General features: G+C 49.3%; 1 protein-coding gene across 1 annotated transcript in view; it reads right to left on the reverse strand.

The window, feature by feature from the left end:
* The window catches only part of TTYH2 (tweety family member 2), a 423103-nt gene extending 404212 nt beyond the window's left edge, over positions 1-18891 (reverse strand). Inside the window, exon 1 of the mRNA XM_078654259.1 lies at positions 18564-18891. Coding sequence (XP_078510385.1) covers positions 18564-18689 — 126 coding nt within the window. The 5' untranslated portion in view covers positions 18690-18891. The remainder of the gene's footprint in view (positions 1-18563) is intronic.
* Between the last annotated feature and the right edge of the window lie 6470 nt (positions 18892-25361).

Below are 25361 nucleotides of genomic sequence, written 5' to 3' on the forward strand. Positions count from 1 at the left end.
AGTAAAGCAGTGGAAAGGACGTTGGTAGCCCTGTATTAGGGAGGCATGTAACTATTGTATAGAAAAAAACGGAAATGTTTGGCTCAGAATTTAGTTTCTTATCAGGTTTCCTGCACTTGCTTGTGGACCTGATACACTAGTAGGAATGAAGTTTTCAGAGGATGTGCAAACAGTTAACACCAGAGCACAAAGATACTCATTCCCTAGCAGGAGATCTGGTGTCTCAGAGAGCACTGAGTGGATAATTTTCACAATTACTGAGAAGTACTATTTTGTAGCCTGGAAATTATCTCACTCATCAGCACAGGTACCGCAGGGATGGGATCCAGGTGTACCCGTCTCAGACCTTGTACCAAGGTGGATACGGAGAAGAGCTAGCCGGGGCAGAGCAGCACTTGGAATGCCATATCGCAGGTTCCAGGTTGGAAGCAGGGACTCCTGCAGAAGGGATCAGTACCAGACATATTTTACCAGGGCTCTGAGTGCAGGGTTTGGTACTAGTGCTGTGACAATGTGGAGAGGATCCAGAGATATTGCCTATGGCGTTCAAAGGTCCAAGGCCTAATCTCGGACGGTCTGCGTGCAGGGCATCAGGAAGAAACTCAAAAACCAAGAGGAAGTTTCTACAAGTTATTAAAGCAGATCACTGACTTGGCTGGAATATGAACTTTGAGATCGGTCTCATTTTCTGTGTTGTCCAAAAACCTGTGATGTTGCCCACGGAGTAGACATTTTGTGACAAAGAGGAATCTAAAGGGGAGGCCATAAGCTGAAGTGGTCCAGTTACATTCTACTGCTAGGAGAAGTAGTAGCAGAAAGGGGCGCACCAAACTAGGACTGGCCTAAAAGAAGCACATAGGATGAGAGCAGCTCAGTTTATCTGCGACACCCCAAGATCACCAGAGCAGGTTGAAAACTGTTCTCACAAAATGCACTCAGATAGGGGAGTGCTTGATCAACATATTTCAAGGCACTGGTGTCGCTGAAAACAGAGGGGCTGGCATACGAAGCCAGAGTGCAAGTGGAATCAAGCAGGGTTCTCTGGTGAAGGGGAATTTTAGTCTCCTGGGGCCTTCAGCTCCTATGCAGTAAATACTTCTTCCCTGAGCCATGATTGGTGTACAGAGTACAATAATTTATTGTGTACCTGCTAAAGATGGCTGCATGACTTTTGTAATGATGATTCAGGCAGCTAGCAGCATGCATTCGTTTATTGTGTCAGAGTAACATCTACGTGGGAGTAAAGTCCAAAACAGTCCCCAGTCAAAACACCTTATGAGCAAAGAACACCGGGTCCAACCGCTGTGTTAACATCGAGGCTGGCACATCTGGTCAAGTGGCATGGAGCAGTAGGCACACTTCACAGAAATACAGACAATTGGCAATAAGGACCAAAAGCAGTGGTAAACAGTAAAGCTTTTTTTTTAAGGCAGCTAATTACAAAAGGCAGTTACAGCAACGGTAATACAGGATAAAGCTAAAGACAAAAGGAAGGCCTCTGGGTGCTTTAGTTGGTAGGGAGATGGTCAGACAAGGTGGGGCTTAAGAGTGTCTTCTGTTGTTAGTGCTCACGGAAGAGTCATTTTGGTATAAAGAGTCAAAACGGAAGCACCCCAGGATACAGGCCCTCAGCTCATCACCCTTTAACGCACATTGCTCGCTAGGTATGCAATACGCCGCCTCTATGCATTTTGAATTCTGCTCACGATTTTTGTATTTTCGTATATTTGCAGCATCCTTATCCTAGAATACATCAATGCTTTAGTAGGGGGATGAAGTGAAGGTCCCAGATGCTATCATTTTGCAAGACCTCATATTGCAACTTACAGTCTTTATTTATGTATGAAATTTATAGATCGGCTACCCTGCCGCTGGGGGTGAAGCGAAACGATTCACATTATAACAACATAGGAATCCAATAACTAGGAAGAATACATGCCGAGTACCAAAGCTCCTCTAAGAACAGGATCAAGCTCTGTCTGAAAGACTAAGGAGGCAAAAGAGGTGATGGAGCCAACCCATGAAAAGGACATCTTTAGGGTCTTCAGATTCTTGTTTGAATTAAGTTCAAGCAAAGATAACAAACAAAGATAACTGTCACTCCTCCTGTATGTAGAGCCTGCCCCAAAAGAGAATGTATGTTTTCGATTAGAGGGTGGACCAGGTAGAGGACCTTAAATGTGGTGCCTCATGCGGTAATGGTAATATCTTCCCATCTCTGGGAAGCCAGTGAGGATTAGGGAGCAGGGGAATAATGTGGTAGGATGATTTAGCTTTGGTGCCTCAATGAGCAGAAGGCCAACCATCATGGGGCTAAGCAAAAACCGGTAGCAAGACGTTTTTCCCATCAATGTGAGATAAAACCACATCTTGTACCAGGAATTATCGTCACTGATGTGCTATAAGACTATAGTTTATACTATGCATTTAGTGCTTAATTTGTAAGCGAATGAGTGCCAGTGCCCAAAGCTCCGTTCAGAAGTTCATGGCCAGTGCAATTAAATAGGCTCAAAGTCTTGCATCCAGACACTCCTTGTCCTTTTATCTCACTCTTGCAGGTTTCTGCCTTCTCCCTTTATGACATTTTCACTATCTTATTCTTCCTCAGTCTTTCCACTTTGTTTGGATTTTCCCCTCTCTTGCTTTCTGTAAATTTGTGATGCTAACACATAAGTACTGGTCCCCATCAGCAACCACCTGCTCAAATTAAGTACTGTAAGCGTTATCACCATCTATGCAAGATAAGACCATAGCTTGTACTGATAGAGCTTGTAGGAGGCGTTATCACCTTTGATAGGAGTTAAATCCATAGTTTCTACAGATAGTTATCACCACTGATGCAAGATAAGAGCATGCCTTGTAAATCGGTCTTGAAAATGTTTGGAAGGAAGAGAAGTCTGGATGCAGGAAGTAAGTGGAGTTGAAATAGTGGCGCCTTCCAATCCTAGCAATGTTGATTTGTGAACTCAGACAGGAATCCAGTATAAATTAAGCAATCTGAACGGGATAGCAAATGTGGGAATGATTTTTAATGTACGGTGTTTTTCAGGTTAAGATTTGAGGTGTGAATCAACTGTAGTGAACAGAAGCCAAAGTTTGAGGGAAGACCGATATCCGATTTTGGGTTAAAGAGTTTAACTTTTGAAGCTGAAAAAGAAAAATTTCTCTTCTGTGGCTGGTTGAGCTCAGCACACTGCGGATGGAAAGGTCTTTGCCTTGTACAATCGAAACTAAACAAGCACTGGCAAGGCGAATAGGTCTTGCCTATGCAAGAGCTACTGGCTTTGCCAATATATTTTAACAATATTGTGCACCAGAGTGGCTAGTGTTCAGCCTGGCTAAAACTTAGCAGTGTAAAAGAGAGTGGCATGCAGTGGAGTGTCGTAAAATGGAGCAGAGTGGAGTGTTATGGAGCGACGTAGAGTGGCGTGCAGTAGATTTGAGTGGCTGGGAGAGAAGTGGAGTGTCACGGAGTAGCGTACAGTGTTGTGGAGTGGGTCGTGGAGGGACTAGAGTGTTGTTGAGTGGAAGGGCATAGAGTGGAGTACAGTGTTGGAGAGTTGAGTGGGGTGGCATAGAGTGTCGTGAGTGGGGCGGCATAGAGTGTTGTGGAGTGGTGCAATGTGGAGGAGAGTGGAGCAGCATAGAAAGTGTTGCATACAGTGGAGTGTTGTAGAGAGGGGTGGCTGAGAGAAGTGGTAGATTGTCACAGTGAAGTGGCGTGGAGTACTGTTTCAGAGAACAGAGTGAAGTAAAGTGGCAAAGCGGGTGTTGCATAGAGCGTCGTAGAGTGGAGTAGTGTTGTAGAATGGCATACAGTGGAGTGAAGGGTCAGTGAAGTACAGTTTAACACAGTCGAGTATCATGAAGTGGAGTAAAGTGTAGTAGAGTGCCCTAGAGTAAAGTGGCATACAGTACAGTGTTGCAGAGTAAATTGGCTTAAAGTACATTGGTTTTGAGTAAAGTGGTGTGCAGTGCAGTGGCGTAGAGTGGAGCAGAGAGAAATGGCATAGAGTGGAGTGGTGCATGGTAGAGTGGCGCAGTGCAGGATAGAGTGCAGTGGCGTAGAGCGGCATACTGCGCAGTGGTGTAGAGAGCAGTGGTGTGGAGTGGCATAGAGTTGAGTGTCGCAGAGTTGAGTGCAGCCATGCAGAATAGAGTTTCAAAGTGCAGGGCTGTTGAGTGGGGCAAGGTAGAGTGATGCAGAGAACAGTGGTGTAGAGTACAGTGGTGCAGAGTAAAAAAGAGTGACAGAGTGCAGTGATGTAGAGTGCAGTGATAGTGCAGTGGCACAGAGTAGAAGGTTGTAGAGAATAGTGCCATGAAGAGCAGTGGTGGTGCAATGTAGTTGGCATAGGTGCAGTGGCGTAAGGTGAATTGGTTTTAAGTAAAGCAGTGGCGTGCACTGGTGTAGAGTGCAGTGGTTTAGCATAGCATAGCATAGACTGCAGTGGCAAAGAGTGATGCAGCATATAGTGCAGTGGCATAGAATAGATTATTTCAGAGTGGAGTGTGCAGAGTACACTAAATTGGTGCAGGGTAGAGCACAGTGGCGTAGAGTGGAGTAGAATAGGGTGGTACAGCATTAACAGTACTGGCAGAGTGGAGTGGTGTACTGTGCAGTGGCAGAGTGCAGTGGTGCAGAGTAGATGGTTTCAGAGTAGAGTGAAGTGGAGTGCAGTGGTGCAGCGTGGAGTGGAGTGATATAGAGTAGTGGCGCAGAGTGCATTGGCGTAGAGGGGAGTGGTGCAGAGTGGAGTGACTTAGACTGGAGTGGTAAAGGGTGCAGTTGTGAAGAGTGCAGAGGTGCTTGGTAGAGTGCACTGGAATAGAGTAGAGTGATGCAGAGTAGAGAGAAGTGTCAAAGAGTGCAGTGTCAAAGAGTGCAGTGGTTCTTAGTAAAGTGGGGTAGAGTGCACTGGCATAGAGTACACTGGTGCAAATTAGATTAGAGTGGCTTAGAGTGCATTGGCATAGAGTGGCATGCAGTGATGAAGAGTAGAGTGCAGTGGCATAGAGTAAAGTTGTTCAGAGTAGAGTGGCATAGAGTTTTGTGGCAGGGAGTGCAGAGCCGCAGAGTAGAGTGTCGGACAGAGCAGTGGTGTAGAATAGAATGAATTGGTGTAGACTGCAGTAGGGTAGAGTGCTGCAGAGTAAAGTGGCAACGTGCAGGAAGCAAACAGCATTTAGAGAAGGCAGATAGGCCTTCAGCATGCCAACTGGATGTTGTTTAGGTACTATCTTGAGGTTGGGAAAAGTTTCAGCTGACCACTCACTTAAATCAGATGTTCTAACCTGGATGAAAGAGTGGTCTGATCAGCATAAATACATTTGTTTTGCAAACTTTCAATCTAAAATGTTGCCTTTAATGTGCTTAGGAAGAGGGATTGAAGTGACTCTAGGTCACAGAGAGTGCAGACATACTTCAGGGCAGACGGTAAAGTTCTCATAATATCGAAGGGCCCCGGGAAGAGTTAAAAGAGAAATGTGCACAGATCCACTTGGGGAGCAAGAGAAATCAGAGCTCTGATCCAAACATTGTTAAAAGCCACGGAAGCAGAAGGTCTGGAAATGTTGAGACTTAAGGAACCAAGTTGGTCAATGGAAATGTGGGCATTGCAAGAGCTTTGAGGGTCAGACCAGTGACTGGCCAGTAAGGCTTTGGCAGTGCTAAATTTGTTTTAAAAAAAACACAAGAACAAAAAAACTGTTGGGCCCAAAGATTGCCTCAGAAGCCAACTTAGACTTCGATGAATGTCAACGTGTTGAATACCAAGTCTTCCTAGTATTGAGTTCACCTCATGCCTCTTTCATCAAACACCATACTCTCCCTGCCCTTTTAACTCACTCTTGCATGTTCTTTTTTATCCATGTTTAAGCCCTTTGTCAATGTTTTCTCATATTTTGCTTCCTTCTTCTTTCCCTTTTTAGGTCAAGCCTGGCCAGCGCATGCGTTGCTCTGCGAGGCATGCTGTATTAGAGTATGCACTTGAAGCTCCGCCTATATTTTTCATTGGCTTGTTATGTTATGTTATGATTTTATTTATATAGCGCACGGCTACTCAACAAGAGTGTCCCGGCGCTTTAGAGAGCAGCTCAACGGTTTAAAAAAACATAACAGAGAACAAACAAGGAAAATCAGAAAGTGAGGTGCAAAAGAAAACAACCTAAAGATTAAAAAGCCAGGTCTTCAGGTTTTTTCTGAACAGAAGCAAGCTAGGGATGCTGCGTAGAACAAGGGGCAAAGAGTTCCACAGCTGGGGGGCCTTGAAGCTGAAAGAGCGACCCCCCAGGCGAGCCTTCCTCACACGGGGCACCACGGCCAGGAACAGGGATTCCGACCGCAGGGAGCGGGCTGGACGGTAGAAGGCCAGTCTGCGCTGCAGATACTTAGCACCGGAGCCAGAAAGTGCCTTGTGCACCAAAGTCAGTGTTTTGAACATTATCCGCTTTCGGTTGTGTCCCTTTCCTTTGTTAAATGCTGGCTTCTGATTCAGTAATCGGTTTGTTAATTCGTCCTTTGTACCACCTTGTCTTCATTTGTAACCTCCCATGTGGACTGGTCCTTTTACTTCTGTTACCACATCTGTGTTATTTGGTCTGTAAGCACTATTTTCTTTAGAGAATTTGGTCTTACTGCAGGCACGATGTGCTTTGCAGCAACAATCAGCCCATGCGTGCTTTCACTGTGCAAGCAGTCGGGACAATAGCGGCCGCTTCTTTGCAATGCAAAGGTCTCACATTTAGGAGAGTTTGAGCTATTGGCATTGTAAATAACAATAGCTTAAATTCTCGAAAATGTGACACCAATTGCTTTACAAATATTGTGTGTGTTGTTTCCAAGCGCCCCATGCCGTGCTTGCACTTAATAGAGGCCACGCCCCTTTCTTTAGACGCGGTTAGTCTACAGAAAGGGGCGTGACCGCTAGTAAGTGCAAGCGGGGCATGGGACGCTTGGAAACAAACAACATTTGCAAATCAATAGGTCATACATTTGCGAGAATTTAAGCTATTGACATTTACAGTGCCAATGGCTCAAAGTCTCGTAAATGTCAGACCTATTTCATTGCAAATGCTTGCTCTCTCTTCTTAGGTAAAGGCTGATGATGACAAATACATCAAGCCAAGCCCTCCTCCCCCCCAAAAAAGAAATTACTGGTGGGCCCCACCTGCAACCACTGGTTCAAATAAGTTACTGGCTGGGTGTAAAAAAACAGCCCCCTGGTTCTAGAAAGCTGAAAACTGAGTGCAAAAGAGGAAAGGTATGTTTCCACAGTTAAAGTTAAAAGAAGACCCGCCTATGGTAGAAAAGGCCCACAGTGGCGCTCAAAAAATATTCTCTTGTGTTATTATAGTATTGGATATTTGGGTCGATAGCCTTTGACACTCACTTGTCTCCTTTGGGGAGACCCTCAGGCCACTGTGATCTATCCAGGAGTGTGTGTATGTGTGTGTTACCCTCCTGTGTGTATTCTATAAGAGTGCAAGGTTCCAAAGGTATAAACATTGAGCATGTAGGTGGCCTCTGTGTAGTAGTTCGAGGTGAGGGTTGAGGTCTCGAGGCCTCTTTCTAACAAGTGTTATCGAAGGCATCATTGTTTATGTGCGCTGCATCTTGTGCCTTTCTAAACTCTGTAAATGGTAGAGTCTTTGTAAGGCAATGTTTGTGGATCTTGTGTTTCTCATCTGGGGTGGATGGAAACATGCAACTAGGAGTCCTAGTTCCCCCGCCTCCTTGCAGTCGAGCAGGTCTGCCCCTATGTTGCATGGTTTGTTGTTTTTTGCGGAATGTCCCTGTTTTTGTTCCGGATGTCTACTGACTCAACGTCACTCGCGAGTGAGTGTTGCTCCGTATCTGTGTCACCAGAATGCGGGTCTCCCAGTCCCCTTGTTTTCCAATTCCCACCATTATGAACTCTCCTTTGTGTTGGGTTTTTTCCCCTCTTATCAAGCCACCGGGTTTACATTTCGTAACTAAAGACTGAGTGAACTATTGAAGTAGTCTGCACTTCCCCTCCTCTCTGCTGTCCCAGGCACGTGCTTCAGTCTTATGACAGCACCGGCCCTGCACCACTTCCGGTCTGGCTCTTACAAGCTCAAGCGCCTCATTCCTAAAACTGCACCTACCAAGAGCTGAGAACTCAGTGTGGCGTGGGGTCGGCCTGGAATCAGTCCATCTCGGACGTTTCCGCCTCTCTGCTCACGGATGAGGGATTACTTCCCCACGTCAGGTTTTTGGCATGTCGGTTGTCTTGTCTCTCCAGGAATATCAGCGCCGACGCGGAGGGGCTCAGACGAGATTACATCACATAGGATTTACTTTTTCTGAGACTAGTTTGCAGTTAATTTCAAGATATATGCCATGTCAGCCACCGAGAGATGATGCCATGTGTCCAGCACCACACAATGCTGTTATGGCCACAGAAAAACCGGGACCCTCGAGTTGCAAAATGTAAGTGTAGAATGTCACGTGTCCATGAAATTGCGAATAAGAAATGGATAGACTCCCTGGCCCTAAAGAGCTGGATGAAAAGCGCGTATACATGGGCGTAGCTTCCATCAGTGCAGCAGCCCAGTCAACTGGGATTATTGCTGCCTTTTTTTGTAAAAAAATAATTTTTATTAAGCATCAAGCAGAACAAAAAATATTGACATTAGTTCTACTCTAGGGTGCGCAGGCTCCGGGGTTGAAGAACAGTCCGCTATATTGGGTTCAGCTTCATACAGCCCCAGGTCATACTACACCCCCCGAACAAAGTGAGTGATGCTAATTTTGAGAAAACATAACCCTGAGGAGGTTCTTCAACCTAGAATCTGCCCTCCAAACACCCTCTCACCCTCCCCCAAAATGACACCCCTCGTCCCGGTGGTACTTAGATCGTGTAGTAAAATCTTGAGGTATTACTGCATTGTCTCAGCATAGAGCGAGTAGCGTAGGGCCCCCTCAGGTGGTATACTAAGGGCCACGTTGTTTCAAAATGATCTAGGGGCAATTTATAAGTGAAAATGTGCATAACCCACACAGAGGGAGGACAGACTGCGGAGGGCAGTCCCTGGGACAGAAAGGCGACCAACGGACCCCAGCTGAGTTTGAAACCCTTATAGTGATCTCTAAAGATGTCTGCCAGGCGCTCCATGGAAAGAATCCTACACAGCTGGGCGTGCCACAATGATATCGCTGGGGTTTCTGTCTTCTTCCAAGCATCTGCTATGGTGAGCTTGGCGGCCCCCAGGCATGTTCACATGATCGCCTTGTCGGCTTTGGTTTGATATTCTAAAGTTGGATCCCTTACACCCAGAAGAGGAAAGTCTATGGTAGTAGGAACGGGATACCCCAGCATGTGTTTGAAGTGAGAGAGGATCTCAGCCTAAAAAGGCCGAATCCTCCTGGCAATCCCACCATATGTGCCTGAAATCCCCCTGAAGCCCACATCCCCGCCAGCAGAGATCCGAGGCATCAGGGAAGATTTGTCGGAGCTTAGTAGGGTACACGTACCAATCGTGTAATGTCTTATCGTGAGCTTCCCTTAGGGCCATAGACTTGTTGTGTTTGGTAATGTCTCTGCAGACGTGTTTCCATTCTACCTCAGTTACGTCCCTACCCAGGACCCATTTCCAGAAGGTCATGTATCGAGCCTGTGGAGAATGTAAAGTGTTCAATAGCATGTTATAGAGTGATGAAATAGTGCCTTTCATGGAGCCTGCCTTGTAGATCACCAACTTCTCCATGTGTGTATGGTCTCTAGTGGCCGCCTCTCTAAAGTGGGGAGAGGGGTTGGCCTAACGGCTAAGGCGCTCGACCTCAGACCTGGGGATCTGGGTTCGAGTCTCGGTAACGACGCCAAAAACCTCCTGTGATTCTGGGCAAATCACTTAATCTCCCCGTGCCTAAAAATGAAAGTGTGTCCTCATGTAACGTAACTGGTGCTATGTAAAGCGCTCTGATACCTGATTCGGTTCGGGTCTAGTTCGCGCTATATAAAACTCTGCAAAAAAAAAAAAAAAAAAGTGTGGGGTCATAACCCAGTGTTTAAGCTGAAGATAGTGGTAATATTCACTCTGGGGGATTACAAATTCCCTCTAACAGCTGTCAAACGTTAAAATGTCATCGTTATGAAAACATGTCAGACAGTCTGAGGCACCCTCCCTCTTTCCAGCAGTCGAAAGGACCCTCGTCTGGCGCCGGAGGGAATGCCGGGTTAAAATGGATGGGTGTATGAGGTGATGGAAATGAGGTCCAACCCTCCCTCCGCGTGAGTCGGTCCCAAATGGTTAAAGTTGTGCGAGAAGGGGTGCTAATGTACGCATTGGGGGGCCGATCCCCCCTCGGCTTCCAGAGGACATCCCATATAGATCTTCCATCTATAGAGTGGTCCATATGAAGCAAGTGCTCATCTGACTCCCTCGCTGACCATTCCATTGCCACCCGTAGTTGTGCGGCCTGATAGTATAAAATGAAATCGGGTAGAGCCAGTCCTCCCTTATCCCTTGGACGTCTGAGCACATGATGGGGCAGGCGCCCGCCCTCCCTGCCAAATAAATTTAGTGATCAATGAGCGAAGAAGCAGCATTAGAGTTCGCTCAAGATCGATGGGTAGGGCTTGGAACAGGTATAAAAATATGGGCAGTAATGTCATTTTAACTGCGTTGATCCTCCCAAGCCACGAAATGTAAAGGGGCGACCACCTTTTAAGGTCTTGCTGAAGTTGTGCAACCACAGGCGGGTCATTAGCCTTGTATATATCTCCTATCTTGGCCGTAAGCTGTACTCCCAAATAAAGTAAAGTGTGTTTGGCCCAATGAAAGGCCGTCTGGTTTCTCAGTCTGTTCACTTCAGCAGTAGGGAGGATAAGGTTAAGTATTGAGGATTTGGACAGATGTACCTTAAACCCCGCCACTTGCTCAAACCGTCGTAGTTCTCCTTGCACCGCCTGTAGCGAGGAAGCCGGGTCCGTAAGAGTGAGCAGTACGTCATCGGCAAAAAAAGATGCCTTGTGCTCACACCTGAGAAAGGGAGCACTCGGATTTCGTCATTGGATCTGAACCTGATCGCCAGTGGCTCGATACTGAGGGCGAATAGGAGGGGGGGGATAGTCGGCACCTCTGTCGGGTGCCTTTGCTCAGGGCAAAGGGGGAAGAAGGAAAATCGTTGATCACGACTCGGGAGGTAGGGAGGTGGTAGTTGGCCTTTACCATATTGAGGAATGGATCTCCAAATCCAAACTTCCGCATAGTTAAAAAGAGGAAAGCCCAGTCCACTCTGTCGAAAGCTTTCTCCGCATCCAAACCCACCAATGCTACAGGAATTTTAAACTTGGAGGCCTTCTCAATCAAATCGATGGTGCGTCTGATGTTGTCATGCGTTAGCCTGCCTTTTATGAACCTTGATTGGTCAGGATGTATTAGCTCTGGCATAAGGTTTTCAAGCCTTGCTGCTAGGATTGTGGAATATAGCTTTGCGTCAAGATTTAGAAGTGCTATGGGTCTATGAGCCGCAGAGATGCAGGTCCTTTCCAGGTTTGGGGACTACCGTGATCACCGCTTCAGCCATAGAGCCCGAAACCCATGCTTCTGCTGCTATTGCCTGGAATAGACTCGTAAGATGGGGGACTAGCTCATCGGAAAAAAAAAAACATTAAAAAAAATTGTGCAGTGAGGCCGTTGGGTCCGGGAGCTTTATGTAGTTTGAGTCTGGAGATAGCGTCTCAAACCTCTTCCTAAGTTATAGGAGAGTCTAATATGTCGGCCGCCAAGCGGGAAAGCCGCGGGAGCTCATCTACAAATTGTTGTAGTGCCTTGTCGGGAATAGTGCCTTGATAGAGCTGACCATAAAAATCCCAGAAGATGTTAGCTTTAACGGTGTCGGAGAGTGTGAGTTGTCCCCGTTGATCCAATATCTCCACAATAAATTCCTGTTCCCTCTTTACTCTAAGTTGACGAGCCAAATGTGAGCCCACCTTGTCGCCCTGTGCGAAGGATGACTGACGCAGTTTTAACAATGTGTACTCCACTCGATTCGCATATATGGACTGAAGTTTACCCCGAATTGCGGCGAGTTGTCTCTGTAGGGCGCGTGCTGGCATGGCTTTGAATGCCTGTTCCACTATCTCCAATTCCCCCTCAAGAGCCTCCCTTTCCCTCGTCCTCTGTTTAGGATTGAATTGAGTTGAATGGATTTCCCTCTCATTACTGCCTTAAAGGCGTCCCAGTTGTTCTGCTGGGATGTGTCCTGGGGAATGTTGTGTGAAAAGAAGTCAACGATGGTAGCCCTTACTTCCTCCCTGGAAACCGCATCCTGTGTAAGTGCTGAAGGGAAATACCACCTAGGAAGTCCATTAGTAGGACCGTTCCAGGTAAGGCTCAAGGTGATCAGGCTGTAATCTGAAACAGATATCGGGAGTATCTGCGCTGCCTGGAGAGCCCACAGCAGGGATTAGCTGATGAGGATGTAGTCTATTCTGGAGTACGACTGATGGACGTGTGAGAAGTGTGTATAGTTCTTTGCGGTAGGTGAATGGAACGCCAGGCATCACATAAGCCAAGGGCATGTATTTTCTGTCTAACCCCATTAGAAAAGGTGTTGACAGGCGCCCTGTTAGCACTGGTGCTGTCCAGGGTCCCATACCAAGTTAAGTTGAAATCTCCCATAAGTATAATGGGTCCTTCCGCAAATCCCCCAATCTGGTCAAGACCACTGGAGAGGAACGTAGATTGACCTGAGTTAGGGACATATATTGAGATGAATGTGCAAAGCATGCCTTTCATCTGCCCATTAACCATTAATAGTCTCCCTTCCCGATCTGTTGTGACAGCAACAGGCTAAAATGTTGTTGTGCTATGGAAGAGTAACGCAACTCCATTGTGTTTAGTGGTGGTGGATGATGTATAAATCAACGGGTATGCTATATGACGAAGCCTAGTGACCTCAGCTCGTTTGAGATGTGTCTCTTGCAATGCCACTACTTAAAATTTGCGGTCAGTGAGGTATCTCCAAATTTTCTGGTGTTTCTGGGGAGAATTCAATCCCTTAACATTCCAGGAGGCTACATTAACCATCGGGCATAGTACTCTCTCCTCCCTCCCCATATGGGCCCACGCTTCCTGTCCTCACAGTCCGGGCCTCTCTCAGTATGATACAAAGCAATGTCCCCCAGACTGCCCCACCCCCCTCCACCACACCGACCATTTTGCAATAAGCTTGGCAGCCAGAAAAATTAAACAACAAACCCCAAAATGCACCACCAGGATCCCACTCCTCCCAAAAAATCCCCCCCAACTTCCCCAAAAACTGGTGGCCAGAGGACCAACAAGTCCTCGGCTCGGACATCCTCCAAGAACAAAAGGAGGAATTGTGGGTAGCACTGGCAAGGCCCGCACCCCCAAATTGCAAAGCCATATTCACTAGTGAGCAGTATGTTACTGAGTGGGAGAATGGAAAAACCTCAGCGTCTTTAGTGATCAGGTCATATTTCCGGCACTGTCAGTCCGGCCCCCCTTGGTTCCAGGATGGTTTCCACATGCAGCTTACGTGATGTGTCTTGTTTCCATGTTCAAAAGCGAGGCCGAAGGGAAATGTCCAGCGATAGCGAATGTTGTCATCTTGCAATTTGGCGGTGATCGGTCTCAGTGTCTGCCGGCGGGCCAAAGTTGCGGGGCTAGATCTTGATAGAGAGAGCATCTGTGGCCTTGAAAGGACACTTCTTTCTTTTTCCGGGCAGCAGACAAGATGGCTTCCTTCACTTTGAAAGAGTGGAGTTTGACCAAAACATCCCTTGGTCGCTTACGGCTCCCCGTCTGTAAGGTGCCCACACCATGGGCCCTGTCCAGCTTGATTCTCAGTTGTTGTGGGGAGAGAAGTTCTGCAAAGAGGCCTATTACAAATGTCTCCAGATCGGGGCCCCTCCACCCCTTCTTCCAATTCAAACAGCAGAGTAACTTGGACAGTCAGATATATATATTTGGGGGAGGGCGCGGTGATGGTGGATGTGAATCACAAATTTCAAAAATAAAAAAAGCAGTGGGCTGCAGGGTTGCGAATTCAAGATTAGGGGTAGACTGTTTCCATGAGGAACAGGGTCTGTACTGATTTCCACTGGTGGGCCCAGGGCCGGACTGGCCTAAGCGGGCATCGGGTGTTTCCTTCGGAGGCTGGAAGAGTGGGGCTGGTTTGGGAGCAGTGGGGGCGGTCATCTTGCCGAAGTGTTGATATATCGCACCCAGTTAAAAAAAAAAAAAGTAGTGCTGGGGACCGGTTTAGTGAAGCAGCAGTGCTTCACACTTGCACCTGTGCCCCCTAGCCCCCAGTCCAAGAAAATTGCCAGTGCTGAATAGTCCTCTCAGTCCGGCCCTGGGTGGGCCTCAGTCCAAAGTGACACAATTGGTGAAAAAAAAGGGGTTTAAATGCTACCTTGAGCGACTATCATTGGTTAGAATATTTTCAAGTATGCATCCTATTATCTTTTGGGTATTTGTCTGGCAGTAGTATGCTAGGAAACCGGAGACGGACGCAGCTTTCCAAGCATACCCACCGCCTGTGAATTCCAAAATGTACATTTGCACCAATTGAAGGAGTGTGGTTTCCATGAGTTTTAGATGTAATACTTTTTGGCAAACCAATATATATATCAGTTTCTGCTCCAAACAATGAACAAGTTTAAAGCTCTCAGTGAAATGAGAACAACTAGAAAAGCCACACAGATAATTTTTTCCTCAGAACTCATGACTATGACCAGGTACAACACAGCCTGGAGTTACTATCCTGGAAACGCGTATTTTAAATACATTTCCACTGCATGCGCTCTTCTTCATCTCTGCTAAGAGAAGCTGTGATGGAACAGTGGTCAAATCGGTGCATGTAAGCAAAGCTCCATTTTTCCAGTATTCACGTTTTACAAATCTTTTTATCAAGAGACTGCTAGCCCCATGTACTAAGTCCAAGTTGCGAAAAGAGGTGGGTGTGCCAGAAAATGAATAGTGTGAGCCAGAGGTCTGGCTTGAGAGTTCGGAAATGAGCCAAGCCATGAAAACGTTTGCATTTATAACGTGAAACAAACATAATATAAAGGTATGACACTGTCTCTTCAAAATTCAAAAAAGTATATCTATATAACATGCTGAAGCGTTTCACCTTAGTAAACCAGTTCACTGTATAGACAGACACTTATTAAACGTAACCTTCAAAACATCAATGGTCTTGATAAATCAAATATAAAAGGTGATTGTATAGCATACATCCTGAACTCAAGTATTTAAAGGTGCTCTAATACGTGATAAAAAAAAGAAAAGGAGGGTTTGTGAAATAAACTGTTTGCCTATGTCACATAATTTGAAAAAGCAGGGAAGCCAGCACTGATTCCAGGTTATCCGATATCACGTTTTGAAATTCAGCCACCAGATGTCTGTCTCTCTCCTGTTTTACATCAAAGGTCACTATTTCTTATCCTATTACTGTTGGTGAATGAGAAAAAAGCAACATAGTCAATGAAGACTTAAGGCCCCCAGGCCCAAATGCGAAAGAAAGCATTTATTTTGGGGGGTGTCACATTCCCACCCTGCCCACTTACCCACCCCCTTAAGGCTGCAAAACAACAGATAGGGTCCCTTGCACTTCCATGACTCACTGGCAATGCTACTGCCTCTCCAGGTAAGAAGTTTGTTGTAATCTTCTATGTTGTTTATGGAGTGTGGAGCACTGTGCCTAGTGCATTCCACATTCCTATGAGGTTAGATGGTTCTACTCCTTGGCAGTTGCTGTTGACTGGCCAGAGGGAGAGCCTCGTATTTCCACTCTCTTTTCCTTCTAACAATAAATAGCTTAATTTATAATACAAGCTTATTGGAATAAGTAACGTTAAAATTACTACATTTTTGGCGACGAGGATTTATATTTCCATGAATCCAGAGGTGCAACTAGAGCCACATTTCGGAGGGGGGGCAGGGGCTAATTCTTCCAGCAGGGGCGAAAAAAAACAACAAAGCCTTGTTAGCTAGTAAATGGTGTTTTAAAGACCTGTGAAGCACTCGGGTGGTGCCCGGGAAGCTGTCTCAGCCCGGGCTAACACACAGGGGGGGGGGGGGGGGGGGGGGGGGCGAAGCCCTTTGCGCCCAATGGGCGTTGCGCGCCTGCATGAATCAGACCACCTCTGCGCCCGAGAAGGCAACGCTGTCCAACCCCCAAGACCGCCGAGTGCCTTAGTGAATTTACTGCAGTGAACCGAGTGCAACATAAGGTCACATCTTGAACTCACGCTCATCCCTGATTTTCAGCCTTTGCTTATTCTCAGTAATATGTGGGGGTAACATAACACTGACCTTGGACAATAAAGTGTTTACTGGCCTTGTTGTGGAGACTGCGCGTGACAAAGCTGCAATCATTATTTTTGGCAAGCAAAGCCCCTCCCTAAGCACCAGAGACCAGGCCTCTTGCTTTAGTAAAGATTCGTAACACCGGCCCCTTAACTCTTCACTCGCCCCGCAGTGTGTAATGAGAAGAGCTCTGTCCGTGTTAGTCATAAAGCATGTGACATCAGTGCAAATGAAAAGGGCAGTCCACGCTTGGACGACCCTTTGTCGGAATGGGGTCTGAGATACCACTGCCCCAGGGCAGGGTTCTTGTGTTCTCAAGCTGGGTAAGCAGAACAATGGTCTGGCAAGAATGTTTCAATTGAGTAAGAAGAAAGAAGTGTGGGCGGGAGGAGAGTACTGAAGCCGCCGGACAGTCTCCTGGGGGAGCGGCTGATGTCCAGCTACTCGAGCCAGCTCTCGGCTGCGCTGTCCTTCGTTAGCCCCGCTTCCTCGACTTCCTCTCGAGTCAATAACTCTCGTCAGACAGCGCTGAACAAGGAAGCGGGGGCTTTCTGGCGGGTGGCCAGGCCGAGTCACACACAAGTTAGCTTCAGACAGTGACCCGGCCGCATCGGTTCCCACCTTCCTGCGCTGTGTGTACGTGGGCTCCGGCTTTATACGTAACACAGGTTCGCTGTGCCTCTTCCAAACACCTGAATTCATTTACAGTCCTCAGCGTTCCCACCCTTGCCGACCAGATAGCGCCTTTATAGCGCACGGATAAGTCCGGCGTTAATAAAGATGTGGGAGAGGCTTGGCATGGGGTTACAATTTATTTCGTCCCATAGGAACTAGTCAGTCCTAAACGAACCCCTTTCTCGCCCCTCAACGCTCCCCTCACCAAATGCAATGGGTCTACTGTGTCTGTCCTCAAAAAATGCAAACTGAAAATACGGAAGTCTGTGGGAGATCTCCGAGTTCTGCAGCGAGAGAGAGACCCCCCGCCCGCCCCCGGCGCGCAGGGGCTGCGAATATCGGAATTATCGGGATTGCAGGAGTTATGGGGGTGGAGGTCTTTACGAGAGGTACTGCCCTACCCCTCTTCTGCTCCGGATTAGATCACCATTTTACTGTAGCTACTGTCACCCCACTGCAGCAGCTTCTATTGCCCCCTCTTCCCCAGCCTTGGGGCATCACCAGACTCCACCCCCTCCTCCCACTGCTTTGGTACCGTTAGTCTACCCAGCGAGCGCTGTCTCAGACGCACGGAGCCCGTCACCCACTCCAATGAATGTTCTGTGGCAATCAACCCACCCCCAAAGTGTTGTAAGCTTGCCTTTCCTGACACCCTTTATGTGTACCCCTTTAACTCTCTGGGGCGCAACGCCCCAGGGGATCAATTGGTGCAGCAAGTGCAGTGGCACCAGGTCCCAGAGGTTTGAAGGGCTCATTGAACTCAGATTATTTCTGTATTTTATAACTAAAACAGCAGCCCATTTCTTTTATTGCACCAAGGTCCACGGCATATGGGTTAGCCACTGCCCTGTCGAGGGTATTTTCACCTCCTACTGCGAGTCCCTTCGCCCCCTGCTGAGGGTATTTTCATCCATGTTGTGGATCCCTTCATTCATTCCTGCGTGTCCCGTCACATCAGCCTCCTAGAGCTCCCGTCACCCCTGCTGCGGGACCCGTCAACCCCTCCTTCCCCCCCGCTGCGGATGACCCGTCACCCCCCCCCCCCCCCCCGCTGCGGATGACCCGTCACCCCCCCCCCCCCTGCGGATGACCCGTCACCCCCCCCCCCCCCCCCTGCGGATGACCCGTCACCCCCCCCCCCCCCCCCCCTGCGGATGACCCGTCACCCCCCCCCCCCCCCCTGCGGATGACCCGTCACCCCCCCCCCCCCCCCCCCCTGCGGATGACCCGTCACCCTCTGCTGCGGGACCAGTCACCCTCTGCTGCGGGACCCGCCACCCCCTGCTGCGGGACCGGGCCGTCACCCCTGCTACCGGACCCGCCAGCCCATGCGGGACCCGCCACTCTCTGCTGCGGGACCCGCCACTCTCTGCTGCGGAACACTTCTGCCCATGCTATGGATTTCTTCTTCTCCCCTCCGCCCCCTGTGGGTCCATTCACCAATCTGATGGGTTATTTGCGGTAGGTTCCTTCCCCCAACCACTCTGGAGGTTCTCTTTCTCCTGTTGTGTTCTACAGTTCTAGTGTACGGCTCTCCAATACTCAGTAATCTATGCCCCTTCTTCACGCCTGGCCGGGTTTACCTGCTGGTACCGATCCTCTCCAGGGTTGAAAGTCCCATCCACTGCCCGGAAGCTCAGGTCCAGGTGCGGGAAGTTGTGCAGCCAGTAAGTCCACCAGGGGGCGATGTAATCCAAACGACCAGCCATGGTTTGCTGGGTGTCGGGCAGACACCCGCGGGGGTCAGGGAGATCCGGGGATCCCCGGGATACAGATTTACAGGGACCCAAAAAGCTCCCGACGACTCATAGTTTGCACAGGGATCCTGCTCCACGCACAGTCGTTTGAGTGCGAGCACTCGTGTGCCTGCGGGAGCGCGCACAGGGGAGGTTGGGCCAAGGGGCGGGCACTGGGGAGCGCCCGTGCACACAGCTCAGACAAGGCAGTGTTTGAGCAGCTGCGAGAGCCCTATTGGCTGCGCGAACAGTACTAAGAGGCCCCTAATCAGGGACCACAGGGGTTGTTTTTCCGATGAACATTCTATAGGTTAGCTATAAGGAGACTTTCCCTAGCCTGTAAACTGGGGATGTAGTAACTGAAAAAGTGAGGGGGGGGGGGGAAGGTTTCCACGAATGAGGTTCATTGGCTGAGCAGCGGCTGCCTGTGATAGGCATTGTGGGGACTGCTGATCGCTGGGGGCCAAGGGTTACCACACGTGCTTATTGTAGGCATGTAAATAAGCCACACTCACACACAGAGCGCTGGTCTGGACAGGAAGTGCCGTGCCACTCCAGTCCGTTTATTTATCTCTTTCTGGCCACGCCTGGCCAGAAAGTGTTACAAAGTGTGCTAGTGCTTCCGGGGCTCAGGGGAGACCCTCGGAGCACTAGAGCGCTACATCCCTTCCCAACTTGGATTTTGAAAATAACTTGTGAATAACAGTTCAGCATATGAAGTGTAACAGTTCAGCATATGAAGTCAGACAACTTCTGGCTCGGCTTCGGATTTGGCCTGAGGTCGTATCTCCATCTGCCTCTGGTCGGTGCCTGCTCAGGTCCTGGGCCTGGCGATGGAGGAATCGCTTCGTTCTGCCCTGTGGTGTCTGAGAGTATGCTAGCCTCGCTGGGTCTTCCTTCTCCTCTCTCGTACTCCTCTCCTGCAGGTTCATCTTGGTCAGGCGCGTGTTGTCGCGTCGATGGTATTTGTTTGAACCAGGAGACATTCCTGGTTACCTCTTCTCCTTTCCGGCGAGCTGTAATAGCTGTGCCTCGTGCTTCTTTGACGACCCACGGTTCTGGTTCAAACGCTGTGTTAAACTTCCCTCCAGGTCTTCTAGTCCGGATTAGCACAGTCTCGCCTGGTTGTATATTCCGGGATTGGGCTCGTCTCTTGTGACTCGCTTTCTCATTTGTTCTCCTTCGCCTCTCCTGGGTGCGCCCGGGAGAGTATGGTGTTGGTGCCCAGTTGTCGGCCATGGGAAGCAGGTCTCTTCTCGGCCCAGCGAGCATCAGCGCCCACGGTGATTGTTGTGTGGTGCTGTGGGGTGTGCTCCTGTACTCTCGCAGGAAGACTTGCAAGGCTTCTTCCGGATCTTTTCCTTCAGCTGTGGCGATTCGTAGGATCTTGTTGGTTGTCCTCATAAACCGTTCCACCTCTCCGTTTGCTTGAGGCCACTGAGGCGTGATCCGGTGATGTCGGATGCCCAGATTGTGTAGGAACTCCTTGAACTCGCACCCCTGGAATGGGGGTCCATTGTCCGTCTTGATGACTAGAGGAACTCCAAACATAGCAAATGATTTGTTCAGGAGAGGGCGGATGTTTGCGAAACTGGTGGAGGTGGCCATGTCCACGATCGGGTATTTCGTGTAATTGTCAATTAGCACGACGGTGACTCTCCCGTCTGGGAAGCTCCCAAAGTCCAAACTGAGCCATGACCATGGCGATGGGGCATGTTCTTCTGTGATTATTGGTGCCGGAGCGTCAGACGAGCTAGTTATCTGGCATGCTCGGCATTGGCGCACGATGGTGTCAACGTTTCTTCTAAGTTGGGGAACCAAACCTTCTCTCGCATCCTTGCCTTCATCCGGCGGATGCCCTGGTGTCCTTCGTGTGCTAAGATAGTCGCTCTTTCTTGGAGAGATTTGGGGATAACCACACGGTGGCCTCTGAGGATGAGATTGTTGCTTGCTCGGCTCAAGTCATGTCGCACTCTCCAGAACTGCGTTAGGCGTGTCCGGTCTTCTTCGCTCCAGCCGCTGACATTCCGTAGGAAGTTCTCCCAGGAGCCTGACTGTATAGAGTCTGCCACTCGCTGAATGACCGCGTCGTTTACATATTCAGATATGATGGTGTCTGCTGTGAGAGCTCGGGGGCATGATGCAGACGACAGCATGTTTACAAAGTCTTCGGCTTGATTCTCAAGTTCTGTTGACCGACACTCCTCCGGGCCAGGGTGTCTAGATAGAAAGTCTGCGGGGTTTTTGGCTCCTGGGCGATACGTGAGGTCCATTTGGTACTGTTGCACTTGTATCGCCCACCGTTCTATTCTTGGAGGTGGGTGAGGAGCGGTCCCTCTGAACAAGGGTATGAGTGGCTGGTGGTCTGTTACCATGCGAAAAGGGTGTCCGGAGACATATAAGTGGAAGTGTGCACACGCCCATTTCACAGCCAGGGCTTCTCTCTCTATTTGCGAGTATCTTGATTCAGTCATGGTTAGTGCTTTGCTCGCAAACGCCAATGGCGACCATACTCCAGGTTCGGTTTCTTGCGATAGCAGGGCTCCTAGTCCTACTGGGCTGGCATCTACTACTATCTCGGTAGGTTTGGTGGTGTTAAAGTATGCCATCGTGGTGCTGTCTAGCAAGGCTGCTTTGATTTGATCAAAGGCTTTGGCTTCGGTTTCCGTCCATTTCCATGAGTTCTCCTTCTTCGTCAGGTTTCTCAGTGGTTCCGCAATCGTGGCTAAGTTGGGGATGAACCTCGCACAGTATTGCGCCATTCCCAGGAAGCTTCGCACTTCTGACGCTGTGGTTGGCGCAGGAGCATTCTTGATTGCCAACGACTTGCGGGGGTCTACGGTGAATCCTTCTGATCCAAACACATATCCAAAGAATTCGATGGATTTCTTGAAAAATTGACATTTGTCTTTGTGAAGGGTCACACCATATTGGGCAAGTCTTTGCAGCGTCGCCTTTAGCCTGTTGTGATGTTCTTCACTCGTTTTGGCGTGGATTAAAATGTCGTCGCTGACGTTCAGCACTCCTTGGAGTCCAGAGAGGATTTCTTTGATTGTGTTTTGGAAAATCTCGGCTGCAGATGAGATCCCAAAGTTAAGTCTCTTGTATCGCCTCAATCCTAGGTGCGTCGAGAAAGTTGTTATGTACCGGCTTTCCTCTGCTAGCCTCAGTTGGTGATATCCTGCATTGAGATCTAGTTTGGAAAACCATTGTGCACCGTTGAGGTCGGTCAGAATGTCGTCGACTGTTGGTGTGAGATGCCGCTCACGCCGGATGGCTTTGTTTGGGATTCTCATGTCAATACAAATTCTGATTTTCCCCGGTTGTTTCGGCTTCTCGGCTATCACCATGGGGGATACCCATGGTGTTGGTCCGGATACTTTTTCAATCACCCCTTGTGCTTCCAGCTGGTTCAGTTCTTGCTCGACGGCAGCACGTAGGTGAAATGGCACTCGTCTGTGTCGTAGCGCAATCGGTTGTATGGCAGGGTCTATGTGCAGCTTGATAGGGGGGTGCTTGATGGTTCCAAGGCCTGTGAATAGCTTGGGGAACATGAGTAGAATGTCCTCTACCTGCAGCGCTCGTACGGCATTTGCGAAGGCAATGAGGCCTAGGTCTTCCGCGGTGTTGCTCCCCACCAACAGGTCTGCCTCCTTGTCGATTACATGGAATGTGGTCAGTACTTCTTGGTCTTCTGCTCGGACCTGCACTACCATTTTCCCTCGCAACGGGAGGGGCTCCTGACTGCCATAGGTGAAGATCCTGGCCTTAGAGGGAACAAGTTTGGGTTTCGGGTTCAGCGCTTTGTAATGCTGAATGCCCATGACATTTACCGTGGCTCCGGTGTCGATGACTCCGATTGCTGGTGATCCGTGTATCTGGCACTTGGGTTGTGGTCACCGACTTTTTTTCAGTTCGCTGACAAACGATACGAAGTAGCATTCGTCTTCGTCATCCGTGGATGAGTCGTCATAGTGTGGCTGTGGTGGTCTCTGTGACTTGTTCGTGCGTGATGGCGTGGACTCATCTAGCGATAGCTGCTTGACTGCTCCAGTGGCTGTCTTCCTTCCTGAGGCGTTCCATCCCCTAGAGCCTCCTCTGCATACGCTGGTGAAGTGGTTGGGGATACCGCACTTCGAACATGTCTTCCCTCGTGCTGGGCAGCCATCTTGGTTGTGTTCTTCCCTGCCGCAATAGCCACATGGCGTCCGGCGTTGTGTCCTCGTCGGTCCTCGCCCTCTGCTTCCTCGGCTAGACATGCGCACTGCGTCCACCCGTTCTGTCTTTATCGCCGCTCCTGCGTCATGTTGTGGGTTGAGGGCCGCCTCCATTGTGGTGGCGCGGGCGTCAGACAGTTCGTGTGACCGTGCAAGGATCAAGATTTCGTCGAGGGATATCCGCGGCTGCCTCAGGATCAGCGTTCTCAAGTGTTTATTGCGACAGCCCTGGATGAGTTGTGCTGTGACTTCCTTCTTTTCGTCGTCTTCAGTGCACGTGCTTATGAGGTCTCTTAGTCGCGCGTGGAACGCGTCCATCGTTTCCCCTTCTCGTTGCTTGGCTTGACGGAACTTGAATCTCTCGTAGTGAGGGTTCAGTTGGGGGTCAAAATGGGCGTTGAGGGCGTTGACGGCAGCATCAAAGTCAGTGGCGGCTCCCGTGTTGGGGAGGTGTCTGAATAGCTTGTAGAGTTCCGTGCCCCCAAAGTGAAGCAGTAGAGACCGCTTGACTTCATTGTCTTTTTCCCTGGTGGCTGTGAAATAATTGTTGAGTTGCCCTAGCCACACTGCCCACCGTGGCGCCGCAGTCCCGGGGTCGATCAGTTCACTGAAAGGCGGCAATGCCTGTAGTTGGGCGTGTGCTGAGGGGGTTGGGACTTGAGCTGCAGGGGCTGCTGCTGCTGGCGTGCCACTGGTGGCTCCTCCCTGGTTTTGGGACATGCTTGTGCGTGATGGGCCCTCTCAGTTATGTGTTTTGCTGATTCTGGTGCTTGGCTTGACTTGGCTTGCCTTTAATCCCTTTAATCCTCTTTTTTTTTTTTCTGTGCTTGGATTGTCTGGTGCTTGTTTTCTCTCTTTCTGCCTTGCGCGCGTGTGAATTCTGGTATTCCCAGCGTTTGGCCTCGCGCCGCTGTGTTGGCGCGCTGTCTTTCCCTCTTCGCGTGCTCACGCGGCGTTGGGCCTGGGGAATGCGTCGGCCCGTCTCCTCTGCGCATGCGCGCACTGCTCGGCCTGCCGGCGGGGCTTTTCCACCGGCGCTGCGTGCTCCGCCTCAGATGGTCGCCGGTACCAGTCCCTCACGCAGCTCCCTGCATACGCTGCTTACCGGTAGGCGATTTCTTTCTTCTTCGTCGTCCCTGGGTTTGTTGGGCCGGCCTCCGGTGCTGGGCCCATGGAGTTTGGGCCGTCTTCGGAGCTCGGCGTTTCTGGCCTCCCTGTCAGCTGGTCCGTCGGAGGATCTAGGCAGATCCCACCCTCGTCGCCAGTGTGGGGACTGCTGATCGCTGGGGGCCAAGGGTTACCACACGTGCTTATTGTAGGCATGTAAATAAGCCACACTCACACACAGAGCGCTGGTCTGGACAGGAAGTGCCGTGCCACTCCAGTCCGTTTATTTATCTCTTTCTGGCCACGCCTGGCCAGAAAGTGTTACAAAGTGTGCTAGTGCTTCCGGGGCTCAGGGGAGACCCTCGGAGCACTAGAGCGCTACAGGCATGTCACTGGAAAACTAGAGTGACAATGGCTGCAGGACAGCACTGGGGCATGGACCATGACACTGGGACTTCAACATTTGAGGTATGGAGGGCATGAAAGGGTTTGCACATCTATGTTGAGGTGCATTGGCATTGCTTTATTGGACGGGCTGTTGTTCTAATATAAGCTGAGACTAGCCTACAAGTTTGTGGTAAAGGGGATTCAGCAGCTAATCCTTGAGCCAGAACTAGATTCCAGGTCGAGCCCAGTGGCATATGCTGGATTTGTCCTGGTGTAATAAGTTGGCACCGGGACACTCCCAGCACAACCCACCACCATATCTGCTTTTAGTTGGGAGCAGCAACATGCAGTAGAAGATTCAGAGGCTTTCTTGTTTTCACTAGGCATTGGCATAATTCAAATTAAGGGTCGTTTATCGCACCTACATGGGTGGTGTCACTGGTGGCGTTTTGTGCTTAAAATAAATAAACAAAATTGTAATTCCCTTCACATCAGTGCTTTAAACCCCCTTTGCTGCCAGGCCTCCTCCCCCCCAGGTTCCACGCCCTTTTATGGCTATTTCAGGTAGTTCGCTCTTAGGCCTCCTTAACTTTTTGTCCATATGAAGTATCAATGCCAAATTGGCGTCCTTTTCTTCCACCATGCGAAAATTCTAAAGGTGCCCAGGGGTTGCAGATTTTCCTGAAGGGAACCAAAAAGTTGGGCAAAATACAGCAACATTTTGGGTAAAAATGGGAAAAAAGTGCTGCAGAAGAAAACATCTGTTTTTTCCCCCTGCAATTAGTATCAACGAAGGGTTTGTGGTGCTAAAATCACCATCTTCCCAGCATATAGGAGTAAGAAAACGTCTGTTAGAAAACCAAAAATTTCTACACAGTTTTGGCATTTTACTGGGACATAGCTTATTTTTACTTTTTTTGGTGTTTTCAACCTC

This window comes from Lissotriton helveticus, chromosome 7, assembly GCF_964261635.1.
Source record: "Lissotriton helveticus chromosome 7, aLisHel1.1, whole genome shotgun sequence".
NCBI lineage: Eukaryota > Metazoa > Chordata > Amphibia > Caudata > Salamandridae > Lissotriton > Lissotriton helveticus.